The sequence below is a fragment of the Dermochelys coriacea genome, chromosome 6, assembly GCF_009764565.3.
Source record: "Dermochelys coriacea isolate rDerCor1 chromosome 6, rDerCor1.pri.v4, whole genome shotgun sequence".
NCBI lineage: Eukaryota > Metazoa > Chordata > Testudines > Dermochelyidae > Dermochelys > Dermochelys coriacea.
Genome location: NC_050073.1, coordinates 44,829,404 through 44,843,449, shown reverse-complemented (window position 1 = coordinate 44,843,449; position 14,046 = coordinate 44,829,404). Strand labels below are relative to the sequence as shown.

Sequence of the window (14,046 nt, the reverse complement as noted above, 5' to 3'; positions counted from 1 at the left end):
TGTGAAAATTTAATAAGGATTCAGCATTTCTGCTGGGACCTCACATTACAGGACTGACCAAAAGCAAAGCGTACTGAAAGACCAAATACTCTGAAATCAAACATTACTGAATTGCAATTTGCCCAACGGAACTTACAAGTATGTTTCTGTTTGTAAATTACCAAACACTTCGTATTCAAAATCAATAAATAATGGTAGAATTCTTGCCAACTGGCATTTTAGTATTAAATACATTTTTAGGCTTTCTATACAGTTAAGATGCATCTGCAATTCAACGTTTATAAAGACAATTAGTCACTACATGGGTATTGAATACCTAGATTTTACTGACACCAAATCTAGATATTCTTGCAAGAACAGATGCTGGTCACAACACATTCTGCACAATAGTTTCAATGGAATGATGTTCCTGTTTGTGAAAGCTGTGAGAAGCAGCTGAGGCACTGTCCTGACCCACACAGTCATTCATCTTTGCCTCTGGCTGGCAGAATTAGGGCTATGGCTAACAGTTATAAAGTAAATTTTTCAAACTGTGTTAAAGGGGAGTGTTTTGGGAACATCTACTGGAGGTTAACTAAGCCTGTTGGTTAACCATGTTAGGCAAGCGTCAACAAGAATTTTCCCCCGCCCTCAGTGCTCTCATATATAATTTTTTTGCCAAGTGATGAACAGCATAGTTTTATAATTCCAAACTTGCTCATGCAGGTAGTGCTCAATAAGGACATATACCTGTAACAAGTCTACCAACATCTGAGAGAGAACTAAAATTATGGGTGCTTACATTTTTTATTTTATGTTTATGCTATATTATATACAGGGAGTAATATTAGTTATCCAAGTTTATTTGCCAGTTAAGAACTTGGCATTCACTCTGAGCAAAGTAAAGTAAAATCTCTCATTTTGTTGATCTATAATGTAAGTGTACCCTAGGGTTAATAGCTATGGGAACTGTAACAAACACTGGGAAGTTCAAGAATTTGTTAAAAGTAATTTTGAAAAATATGCTTTAAACCAATCTGGCTAATATAAAAGAATCTTAGCCATCTTAAGCCTATAATTTGATTTCTCATTTGTTATATGCCACAGTTCTAAACATGAAGATAAACATCTTAACAACAGATATGTATATGACATTTTGGTAGTTATCTAATAAAGGAATTTAAGAAAAAGATATCAAGAATTTCCCCAGTGCATTCTTCTCCTCCCAAAATTACTAATACTTACTTTAAAATAGTTAAGAATTTAATATCTATTATAGAAGCTAAAAAAAAAAGTTTAGTTTTGAAGTCAACCATTGTTATAACTATACTGATTTAAATTCATATCTTAGATTATACCAAAAAGAAAAGGAGTACTGGGTAAGAAAATGGCAGATGAAAGTCAACGTTAATAAATTCAAAAAGAAAAAGGAGTACTTGTGGCACCTTAGAGACTAACAAATTTATTTGAGCATAAGCTTTCGTGAGCTACAGCTCACTTCATCGGATGCATTCAGTGGAAAATACAGTGGGGAGATTTATATACACAGAGAACATGAAACAATGGGTGTTACCATACACACAGTAAGAAAAGTGATCACTTAAGATGAGCTATTACCAGCAGGAGAGTGGGAGGGGAAACCTTTTGAAACCTTAGATTATACCAGTGGTTCTCAAACTTTTTTACTGGGTGACCCCTTTCATATAGAAAGCCTCTGAGTGCAACCCTCCCTTATAAATTAAAAACTTTTTTTTTATACATTTAACACAATTATAAATGCTGGAGGCAAAGCGTGGTTTGGGGTGGAGGCTGACTGCTCACAACTCCATGTAATAACCTCTCGACCCCTTAAGGGGTCCCAACCCCCAGTTTGAGAACCCCTGGATTATACTGAATAAAAAAGCTTTATATACAGACAAGGCGTTAGTGTAAATGACAATCAGGGCTTTGAGTTTAGAAGTCTCCTCCAAAGAGCTCATTCTGAAAGTGTGACAGTCACTCTTCTGCAAGTGAATCAATCACCTTTAACACCATGATCAGAAATTCCAATAGCAATTACAATGTTCTTTATAATTGTTAATTACAAATTATTACCTTATGAGCTTTTTTACTATGAGACAAACAAAATGGGTGCAGCTGTCTAAATATTTGACCTCAAATTATACCAAGCAGTACTAAGTATTTTCCCAATTCCTACAGCCTACTTGGAAAATGGAGACAAAAAAATGTTGTGAGCTGTCTGTAATATCTTTTAGGGTGAAAAACTGCTCGATTCAAATCTTGCTTAGTCTATAGAATTTACACTACAAATTTATTTTTAGGTCTTATGTAAGCAACTTTGATCTCTATGTCTGCTAATTAGAATTACCTAAAATCTGTCTTTCTGCAGTTAATAAATCTGTTTTATATTTTACCTTAAACAGCTTCTTCCTCTCAGGGAGATGCATTACCTACGGTGACCGGAGAACCCTAATGTCGGCATAGGTAGTGTCCACGCTGAAGTGCTGCAGCTATGATGCTGTAGCAGGGGGGTAATCAATAGACAGACTGCTGTCCAAATATGGACTGCCAGACGCTTTTCAATGGACCACAGGGGCAGAGGCAACACAGGGGCGGGCCATGCCGGGTCATGTCTCCCCCCGAACCAAAAATTGCTCTGGATGGTATGCCCAGAAGCGAAGAAGCAGCACTCCTCCTGGCAGCAGCGCTCTCAGTGTGCCTGTATAGCACAGGGACTGAGGAAGCAGCATGGCAGTTAGTTGAACTCCTCCCAGCCCCCTACATGGGACCCTTTGCCTTCCCTTCTGCTGGAGTAGGGTGCTGACTACTCTGCAGACCATCTACAAGCGAGAGGCAATGCGTGGGACTCCAGCAACAGAGAAGGCGAAGCAGCCCCATGTAGCTGGGGGAGGAGGAGCTCAGTCAGTCACCCTGCTGCTTCCTCCCTCCCAGCAGAGTCATGGAGAGTGCCACTGCCAGCAGGAGTGCTGCCTCCTCGCTTCTGGACATCCCAAAAAAATTGGGGGAAGAGGAATGTGACCCCCCAGAATTTTTCATTTGTGCCTCCACCCCGACTAGCTACAGCTACACGCCACCTCCATGCACGGGCTGAATCCATGTTCAACCATGCTTGTGCTCCATGCAGTCCCCAGAGCCTTCCGTCCAAACCTGTCCCCTGACACACACCCCTCCTGTCTTGTGCCCCCCACTCCCGATCAGTCCCCAGAGCCCACTACCCCTGGATGGTCCCCAGAGCCCCCTTCCCCTTCAGGGCCAGTCCCCAGAGCCCTCTCCAGGCCTCTCCCCCACCTCCCAACCAGCCTCTTTCCATTCCCAGTCCACCTCCAGTCACCAGCTTCTGCCACATCCTGGCCTCCTCTCATCTCAGGGCTACTATCTCGAGTCTCCTTGGTCCTTTCCACTACCCAGAGCCTCCTTCCTGCCCCTCTGCTATCCCAGAGCCCAAAGGGTAACTGGATCATGTTCCAATGGCTTCACCTCCAGTCTCTGAGCTCAAAAGTACTCAATCACACCCTACTCTGCTGCCCAGATCCCAGCACACACCCATTCCTCTCCCTCCCGCTGCCCCATATTTGCTACTTGGTTTAACTGGGGGCACGAAGGAAAGTTTGGGGACAGGAGGGGAAGCAGCCACGCCAGGAGGCTTAGGTCAGCCTCATGCATCCCATTTTCAATTTAGGGAAATAAGATCATCTTACTCTCTGGACAGGGCAGGCGGGGAGCTGGCAGGTGATTGGGAAGCTGGCTCGGGTGGGGGGGGCTGGATCTTGAATATACTTTGACCAAGAAATTTGGACATTTCAAGTGTAAACAAATCCTTAGTCCCGCCTCAATGCAGGGGACTGACCTATCGAGGTCCCTTCTAGTCTTGCATTTCAATGATTCTGAGAGTCACTGAAGGGAGCAGGAGGATCCCAACTAATTCCTCCCCAAGCTCAATGACGGAATTCAGTGGTTGACTGTTTTGAGTTATTTGAAATGACCTATTTGGATGATGATCTTCACAAATCATCATCACAAAATAGTTGGAACCATCACAACCAGTTTACTTCACTCACAGGTAATCCCCTGTTCCTTTATTAAATTATTTACTGGAAATATGAAACGTGCTTTGAGAAGAGAAGTTTATACATTTAAGGTTGTTTGGTTTAATAAAAATAAATTTTATATGCTGTTCTGTGTGTTTAATTAAATTCTAATTACCATCGTAATACAAGTTCACACAAATCACGAGCAAAAAGTAAACGATCTAATAAGTAAGATATCATTCACCACTTTGACAAAAAAGGTACAATTAATAAAAATCTGAAAATATTAAGCTACGTAATTGCTTGAATAAATGTGTACATGTAGTTTACCCTCCAAGGTAGCAAAGGAATGTACAAATCTAGGGTAACGGCTCTGTTCAAATCAACATGTTTTAATGAGAATGCACCTTTCTTTAGAAAATAACTGGAGTTCAAATGGAAAAGTTGATTAAAATAGATTTAAATAGAGGCTTTCCACTTGATGATTTAAATCAAGGTAATTTAAATCAGTCCACCCGAACACATTCAGGATGTGTAGCATAGCAAAATTAACGTTGCTGAAAGAACATTAATATTTGCCTACCTGACAACTTATAACTGCAAAAGCTTTATGTTGCATTTATGAATTTTTTATTTTTAAAAAACTAACACCAGTGATCTCCACACACCCCAAAACGTAACATTTTCTGATTAAGACTGCAATGCTATACAGGTGTACTCTCTGTGAACTTAGGCTTTGTCCACACCAGTATTCTTCAAACTTCGAGTCAGGACTGGGTCGCTCCGGTCAGCGCCAGTGACCGGGACATTAGAAGTCCTGTCAGCAGTGCTGCCCAGATAAGGCAGGCTAGTGTCTACCTGCTCCGACATGACACTGTGCCCAGAAGCAGCCAGCAGCGGGTCCGGCTTCTAGGCGGGGGGGGCCAGAGGCTCCGCACACTGCCCCCTCCCTGGAAACCAGCCAATAGTAACTGGGGGTGCCTGCAGGTGAGAGTTGTGCGACCCGTTTGCACGCGTCTGCCTAAGAGCTGGACCTGCTGCTGGCCGCTTCTGGGGTGCAGCATGGTCCGCGGTGCCAGGACAGGCGGGAAGCCTGCCTCTGCACCCTGACTGTGCCGCTGACTGGGAGCCACCCGAGATAAGTCAATGCCCCAACCCCACGCCCCAACCCTGAGTCCCCCCTCAAACCTGGAACCCCTTCCTGCACCCCAAACTCATCCCCGGCCCCACCCCAGAGCCCTGACCCCCTCCCGCACCCCAAACCCCTTCCCCAGCCCAGAGCCCCCTCCCACACCCTGAACCCCTCATTCCCAGCCCTCACCCCTGCACCCCAACCCTCTGCCCCAGCCCTGAGCCCCTCCCACACCCCAAACCCCTCATCCCCAGTTCTGTTGGGTTGCCGGCATCTATTTTCTTCAACTGGGTCCCCCCCAAAAAGGTTGAAAACCACTGGTCTACACTATAGCCTATGTCAGCATAACTTATGTCACTCAGGGGTGTGAATAAACCACCCCCCAAGCAACGTAAATTACACCAACATAAGTGCTCATGTGCATAGCGCTACGTCAGCGGGATAATCTCGCTCGCAGAGGGGGGGTTTTTATGCCGACAGGAGAGCTCTCTCCCTTTGGCATAGAGCGCCTTCACCAGATGCGCTGCAGCTGTATCAGTATAGCAGGACTGTACGTATTTGCATGGCCTTAGCTAAAAATCAGCTTTTTCACTTTACTGGCTTTTACCAGGTAAAAAATGCAGGCTGAATTGATTTAAAATCACCAATTTTAATCATGATTTAAATAAGCAAGAAGGAAACACTGAATTAAATAATTGATTTTAATTGTATTTTGCATTTGTAACTTTTAGTTACTTTCCGAAAGAAAGGCTGATTTTCACTGGTTGGCAACAATTAAAATGTGTTGATTTGCATCTAAATATAGCCTTTACACTAAGTTTTCTGCTTTTTGCTAACCAAGAGGTTACACTTTATCTATTAAGCAATTATATATATTATTCATATTCTTATTTTTTACTTTTTTGTAATATTAGACAATGGTGAATAATGTATTCTTTTTTACTAGATATTTTAATTGTAATTTGTATCATGCTCAATACAGATGCAATGCAAGTCCACTTAAACGTGCACAAATACAGCATTTTAAGTTTAAAAACTACCTTAAAATGTGTTTGTCAAAAATCACAACACGTTTTGCATTTAAAACTAACATTTATTAAACAAAAGAAGTATTTAGTAGATAGTGAATAGATTGTTTCTGATCACCATATCTTTCAAGATTTTAAAATTAGTGGGCTCTCATTCCCTCACACACACATTTAGAAACAACTAAAATAAACCCTTTAGGATTTTCACAAATGTATTTAAATTACGGTAACTGAGCAGTCAAACCAAAGTAACTAAACAGACTAAAGTAACATACAGATGTCCTGAACATTCTCAAGCAGAGCCTGGAGTAGCTCAAAGTCTACTCGGAGATCCCAGAAGGTAGTTCTGAAACTGCTCATCTGCCCCCAAAGACACTCTGAAACACGGTCCTGCAAGGCTATGTTCCATCAACCCTTCTGCTCTACGTGGAAAACTGGGAACCATTAGGAAAATTGGTGAGGCACTATGAACAGTAGTGATTCTCAATATGCAGACAGTATTCTGATTCCCACAGCTCCTTCAACCCAATCAATGAAGCTGTAAACAAATCTACCCAGTGCCTAAGAGACTTGGGTTTCAATGAGGTTTAGCTGATGGAGGGAAGCAATTGGAAGAATCAGCAGTGTATTTTTACCACCTTGATTTAGGGAGTTTGCTTGTTTTGGCACACATTTGCAGAAATCGGGAAGTCTTATGAGATTCCTGTTGCTTCTGGATAACTAACTCGCAGCTGTGACCGAAAGCTTTTGTTTTTAAATTTGATAGCCATTAGGTATGCTATCAAATGCAGACCTTGCTACAGTAGTAGGTACAGCCTGGGCCACCTCAAGACTGGATTGTTTTCACAAGCTCTAAATAGGGTTATATCCAAAGATCCTTAGGAAACTTCAGCTGCTGCAAAACATGTCACTTAACTAATAGTACTTCCCACAGAGACTACATTACATTTGTGTTCATCATATCTGAGAGCAATTAAAGATGTTATTTCTAATCTATACAAAACTCTAGATTATTTAAATCTAGGATGCTCCTTGACAACACAAAAAAAATCAACTGTTGCTAAAAATGTCAATAATTATAAAAAGATGAGACAACTGATTCCTGGCCATTTCAACATAAGTAATCACTGTAAATTATGGTCTTAAAAAGTTTGTCTTCAGATTAAATGTTCAGCATTGTTTTGTAAAATCTCATTTGACATATCTGTTCATGTTCTCCCAATGAATGTGATTAAACCAAAAATGGATTATTTATGTTCACTATATGGTTTGAGAGAGATGTTTATATAGATAGTTACCTGAATATTTTTACTACCACAACTGCACCTGAACTCTCACTTGAATATAATTTGCAAACATTCACAATCAATATTTACACCCCCAAAAGTGCTAAAATGTGGAAATCAAAATGGCACAGAAAAGACTGTGGATCAAGGTCTTAATTAAAATAAAATACTACATACTGTTACCATAATAAAACTTAGAACCAAACCAAAACCATAAGCAGCTTTTCTCGTCATTCAGGCTCCGCATTCCACTAGAAGCTCAAAGATGTATACGCACAATGCAGTTCTTATTCCTGACTTACATAAACTTGATTTTTTGAATAAAGAAATTTTGAACAAGACTACCATGAATACAGAAGATAAATGATTCCAAGCCATAACACTATTGTTTTTATACCATGCAAGATGCTGAGTCAAAAAATAGGATGTGTTAGCATGCCTTTTAATAATAGAGCTGATATCCATAAATATCATGTTTCTATATTGTTTAGCATGAAGTTTGTTTTAGCAACATCTATAATTTGTGTAAAAAACATATGCTGCGATTGTCACCTGTGCACAAGTTGCTATGCATGCCAGTTATATTTTTTCCCTTTTGTGGCAAATGTGTGTTCACCTAACTTAAAGTCTAATATAGCACTAACCTGAGCCACCAGTAGTGTTGGCAAAGTTACAAAAGCTTCCGTACACTGTTCATACATTAAGTGCACCCATTAGTTTAGAATGCATTTGATGGTTACAGTCTACAGTTAAGTTAAGAGGAAGGGCAGCTCAGTTCTCCTACGAAGGAAGCATTGCTCTGGGCAACAGAGAGTGAAGTTGACCAAGACTACGTATCAGTCAGTCAATCTACTTCAGTTAGAGTGAGTTCTATAGGTAACATATCCAAACTTAGTTAAAAAAAAAGCACTGAACAACCATTTTTATATTTCTTCCTTTATTTTAGTAGCCTACATATTTGTCACAGTATTCCATTAGCTAACACAGGCCTTTCAGTAACTGATGGGACTACTGTACTAGAAGAATATTAGCTATCTCTGGTATATGTCTGAGAAGTAGGATTTGTTTGTGTTTTTTTAAACAATACTGTGTTCAAAGCACAAACAACAAGACAATTTTATGAATTTAGCAACAGTACCATATATAAGTAGACAAATAGTGACTGAACTGTGATCCTACAATTGAACCTGCACAAGTGGACCCCCTGAACCTATGCAGACGCAATCACAGATTCAATGCCTTGATTAGTGAACAACAAAATGCATTACTGCTACAAATACAGTTACCCCAGCAATCTTGCATCTCTTCTTTCACACAAACACAGCTCTGGAGTGTTCATAAATAAACACCAGTTCATTCTACTGTATAACACAAATATTACCTGAACATATGGAAAGGGGAAGTATCCATATGGACTACTGAAAAAAAATAATAGGTTCACTAGGGCAGTGGTTTTCAAACTTTTTTTTTCTGGTGAGCCAGTTGAAGAAAATGGTTGATGCAGAAAATGGGGATGAGGGATTTGGAGCGTGGGAGGGGCTCAGAGCTGGGGCAGAGGGTTGGGGTGCAGGGATGAGGGTTGTGGGGTGGGGCTGGAAATGAGGGTTTCAGGGTCTGTGAGGGGCTCCGGGCTGGGGGGAAGAGTTGGGGTGCGGGAGGGAGTCAGGGCTCTGGGTGCAGGCTCTGGGATTGGGCTGGGGATGAGGGGTTTGGGTTTCAGGAAGGGGCTCTGGGTTCAGGGGGGAGGGGGAGATGGGGATCAGGGCTGGAGCAGAGGACTGGGGCACGGGCTTACCTTGGGCAGCTCCCGGTCAGCGGCTGTCCTGGCACCGCGGACCACGCTGCACCCCAGAAGCAGCCAGAAGCAGGTCCAGCTCCTAGGCGGAGGCACGCAAGCAGCCCCGTGTGGCTCTTACCCACAGGCACCCCCCCAGCTCCCTTTGCCCGGTTCCCAGCCAATGGAAGTGCAAAGCCGGTGCTCAGCACGCGGAGCCCTGTGCCCCCCTCCGGAGCCAGACCTGCTGCTGACTCTGGTTATTGTAGGGTTGCAGCTAAAGCCGAGCAGCAGGGTTCCAAAAAAAAGCAGCAAGGTGCATAAACACTGCTCATCATTCCTGACCACACTATAATGCCTATGCATCACAACACATGATACATATTCTTTGGTATTTTGCCTCCCCTAGAGAGGCAAACAGCTAATACTTCAGTGGAAGGCAAAAAAACAAACCCAACCCCATAATGCAGTTATTGAGCTAAGTCAATTCTGCAGTGTTCTGAGACTGCTGCTCCCCCATGGCACAACAGTGCGCATTAACACAGTATCAGACCTAATCTTTCAAACTTTTTGTTAGATGTATTTTAAAAGATACATACAGAATTTCTAGGTCTTAAATAAAAGCCACCAGAAAGGCCTACTTTCCGTCCAACAACCAACCTATATGTGCTCTCTGGAATATTTTATTTCATTCACATATATTGTAAAGTATAAAAAAATAAAACAAACACTAAGATTATTAAAAGATGTCCGCCATTCGAAGCATCCATACCTGTGGAAGTGCAGTATTGAGCTGTCTCTGCAAGGAATCTCTTTCATGACTGACTTCATGTAGCTTGCCCTGGGTCAATACTAGTGTTTCTTGAGTCTCTCGTAGTGTGTCCAGAAGTCGATCCCTTTCCTCCAACATGGATACCATTAACTGCTCAAAATGGGAATCAGCATCCGGCTGTAAAGGAGAGCCTGAACTATGGCCTCCATTTCCCCCTGAGGGAATCTCTGCCTCGCTGATGGTTGGCATCACCTCACACATCATCTTGAAATAAAAGATTCAATGTAAAGTTATTAATAGTAAACAAAAAGTGCAAAGAGTACAAGTCCAAACAAAATGTTGGTAAACCAATATGCACAAGGACCCTGCCTATCCAAGAAGAATTAGCATCCACAATACATCATCAATTTAGCTTCCCCAGTGATACCAACACTGGAGGCTTACATAACTTAGGTGTTTACCGCTATGTCATGTAATATTACAGAGGCGCAGTGTACAATAAGCCAATTCATTGAAGACTCAGTTTTGACAAATATTAGTGATTTTCTTGCAAAGCTATATTTCTATAGTACTACTTGTGACCTCATTTTCTAAGAGATTTATGTTTTTTTCTTTTTAAACTGTTGCTAGTACCTTCAAAAAGTACTGAAGCCACACACAGCCAACAAAAATGACACAGTTAAACCAATCAATTTTCGACTGTACTGCTCAGCTATTTGGAAAGAGCAAAATATGATTTCCCCAAACTCGTGAAACTCTATTCTGACATCAAGACAACTGGATTAATTCATGACAGAGAGCCAGTACTTTGAGCTTGTTATACTGGCCATACAATCTCTACTGTAGCAGTTTGTTGCAAGAAAATTAGCAGTAGCACATTTCTGTATCAGGATACAGCAATTGGAAAATCAGACAGATTAGCCCAGGGGAAATTAAAACCAAATTAAGGATGTGAAAGGACATTAAACCTCTCAGGTAATAGTATTAAAACAAAAACCAACAAGGCTTCAACACGTGCCTGCAGTACATTATAGGCTATCACTGTAGATATCAATAGTAAAAGATGCCTGTAAAGAAAAACAGACTGAAGAAATTTAATAAAAATATGAGAGTATTTTTGTGCTATCATGCTTAATAAATGGTGAAAAAAGTAACACCACCTTACAAGAGGAGCTTAAACTTGGAAAATCATCAATTTAAGTAGAACCCTACAGCCCATTTTGAATGCTCAGCCATCATGATTTCGAAACAGAACTTGGAGAAACTTCTGTTCCTCAAATTTAAATGCAATGGAAACGAGAAAGCATTGTTATTCAGCATTAGCACTGAGCCACTAAGACCTTCAGGAATTCTTGGGACAGAGAGTGCCTTAACCTTCTTTACAAGCTTACAAGAATAAAAATCCATTTGCAAACACATACAAGCAGTGAAGCAATCAATTTTCTTATAGGGATTGAAAAAGTACATCACACACTCCCCCCATGCTTTCAATACTATATAATGAAAACAGACTTCATACTTCATCTGAAGATCTACATTAGTAAAAGTTTATTTGTCTCCAAATCTGATGAATAAACTTTACATTTCAGAATTAATTCAAAGATATCTCATTCTTGGGAAGAAAGATTTTACAATGCATTTCAGAGATACTGTCTCACTATTTAAAAAAAATTATATCATGTTAAACCATCAGAGGTCCTTTATTTTAAACACCACTAATTTATTTACCTTGTTCGAAGAAACAAAATGGCTTGAAAACAGCCCCCAAAATTCCAGCAACACCAGATCTTTCCTGTTCTTTTAGCAGCTTTGTGTGATCCCAAGACACCTTTCAGACTGTAGAGCAGCCATCCACCTTGGGTACAATGTCCATTTACTGAACAACCCCCCACACAAAAGGATAAATATACTTGCTGATCAAAGTATAGGTCCAGTAGGAGCAGCAATGGTTTCAACCGGCCAGTGAAGTCCCCAAGGCAAAAAAGAATGGGTGCAAAGAAACCAGTCTCAGCTTCCCTTCTGTCTACTGATGGCCCACAGTTCCTGCAACAGCCCGGGTGGGGGAAGCATGTGCAAAGGCAAAGCCACTTCTATCCTGCTGGTGCAACAAGCTTCAACAGTGCATGGTTCAGAAATCCCTCTAAGGTCACAATGGCAATATTCAAAAGAGTAAAAATAGAAAGAAAAGAGGGGGTGGCTTTTCTCGTGGGGAATTTGGAAAAGCTCTCTCTTTTTTCCCCTCTCTTAGTAACGGTAGGATCCTTTCTTTCCCTCAGGTTCCTGGGTCTTCTCTCACACATTTATAATCCCAGGGGTGGGTGCTGCTGGATGCTGTTTTGAAAATCGGGCGGGGCTGTTGGGGTATTTGTACTTGGGTTATTGTTCCCTCCACTTACCCTCACACCAATGACTCTTCAGAAGAGGCTCCGGCGCCGAGATGTCCTGATCCGGCCCAGTAAAAAGTCCTCTCTAAAACTAAACAAAAGGGTATCCCAGAGGCGGGGGTCACAGGTGGGGAAGGCGGGTCCCAGGACCCAGAGACTAACCGGGGGAAGAGATCGATGGTTTGGAGCCGAGGTCCCTGCGGTGTTGGGGTTGTTCTCCTCTCCCCAGAGGCTCCAACCCCTCAGGAGTTGCGAGGGTGGATTAGGGAGCGGAAAGGCGGCTTTTCCCCTGCCGGAGGCCCCAGGGGAGCGCCGGCCTAGGGAAAGGCCCCTTTCCCGGAGGCCTCGCTCCCCTGAGCGGCTGGAGTAGTCTCGACTCCCAGGAGCCTTAGCGAGGAGTCGGGCTGGGGCTTCCCGGGTCCCGGAGGTGGGAGCCGGAGTTGCAGAGGGGCCCGGCCGCCGGGGACTGTTCTCTCTCCTGGCTCTCTGGGGCAGAGGTTGTCCCGGCGCTGGGATCTCTCCTGGTCCGGTCCGGCCCGGCTCCGTCCTCCGCCGCCGCCACCACCTCCACGGTGGCCGGTGCGGGACTGGCCGAGGCCGGGTAGGTGCCGCTCCGTGTCCCGGCGGCGGCCTGGGCCCAACGCTGTCTCCACAGCCCTGGGGGGGGCAGACTCCCCTCAGAGCGGCCGGCCGGCCGGGCCCCGCACCCGCCGCCACTAGTAGCGCCGCTGCCTCGCGCTCCCTCAGCCGCCGCCGCTCTTCCCGGCGCCCTCCGCGGCTCGGGCCCAAATCAGTGCGGGTCCCACAATGCACCGCGCGGCGGCAGGGGCTCACGGAGTCGCTGTCCCCTTTCCGGGTCTCCGCCACGCTGCGAAGCTGCCGGTTCGAGACTCTCCTCGTCCTCCTCCCACCTCGCGGAGCCCGGCCCGGCCTGGAGCGCTCAGTACTGACGTGTCTCTGCCCTGCGCGGCTGGGGCAGGAGCAGGGTTGATCAGCCAGAGAGTCAGTGGTAGGGAGGGCTCAGGGCGGAGGTGGCATAGTCACCACGGGACGGGCTGGGCAGTGAAGGTGAACAACACTGAGGTGTGTGTTGTGCATGTGGAAAGGTCCCCTGTTCGTGCAGTACAGGGACAAACGCGGATTTCTTCCCTCCAGCCACCGTGCATGGCAGGCTCTCAAACGTTTGTACTGGTGGCCCCTTTCGCATAGCAACCCTCTGAGTGCAACCCCCCCCCCGTTATAAATTAAAACCACTTTTAATATATTTTAGATTATAAATGCTGGAGGGAACACGGGGTTTGGGGTGGAGGTGATAGCTTGCAACCCCCCATGTAATAACCTCACAACCCCTTGAAGGGGTTGCAACCCCTAGTTTGAGAGCCCCTGTGCTAGGCATTAGAGCCACTGCCCTGAGACGGCCCGCTTGCTGTCCCCTGTACTGCTCGCTGCTGGACATAGGCCTGGCTGCCAAAACCCACGCCAGCAACCCCCCAGCTACTCCTTGTTCTCCAAACTGTTAGCTTTTATTTAAAATAATAAGGATCATCCTACACTTAAAAGTTGTACCAATATCACTATATCAGTTAAGGGGGTAATTTTTAATCAATATAGTTACATCAATAAAATCCCTAGTGTGGATGAA

The 14,046-nt window shown here is 43.7% G+C and overlaps 1 protein-coding gene across 14 annotated transcripts in view; it reads right to left on the bottom strand.

Moving 5' to 3' along the window:
- Positions 1 to 13,035, bottom strand: part of PPFIA1 (PTPRF interacting protein alpha 1) — an 83,641-nt gene extending 70,606 nt beyond the window's left edge. For all 14 annotated transcript variants that reach the window (XR_006281916.1, XR_006281915.1, XR_006281917.1 and 11 more), the window contains exons 1-2: positions 11,749 to 13,035; positions 10,021 to 10,284 (exon numbers count right to left, since the gene is read on the bottom strand). Coding sequence is in view for 11 of the 14 variants with exons in the window: in XM_043516095.1 (XP_043372030.1) it covers positions 10,021 to 10,284 (264 nt within the window). In the remaining 3 variants the exon portion in view is untranslated. The remainder of the gene's footprint in view (positions 1 to 10,020; positions 10,285 to 11,748) is intronic.
- Positions 13,036 to 14,046: the final 1,011 nt, after the last annotated feature.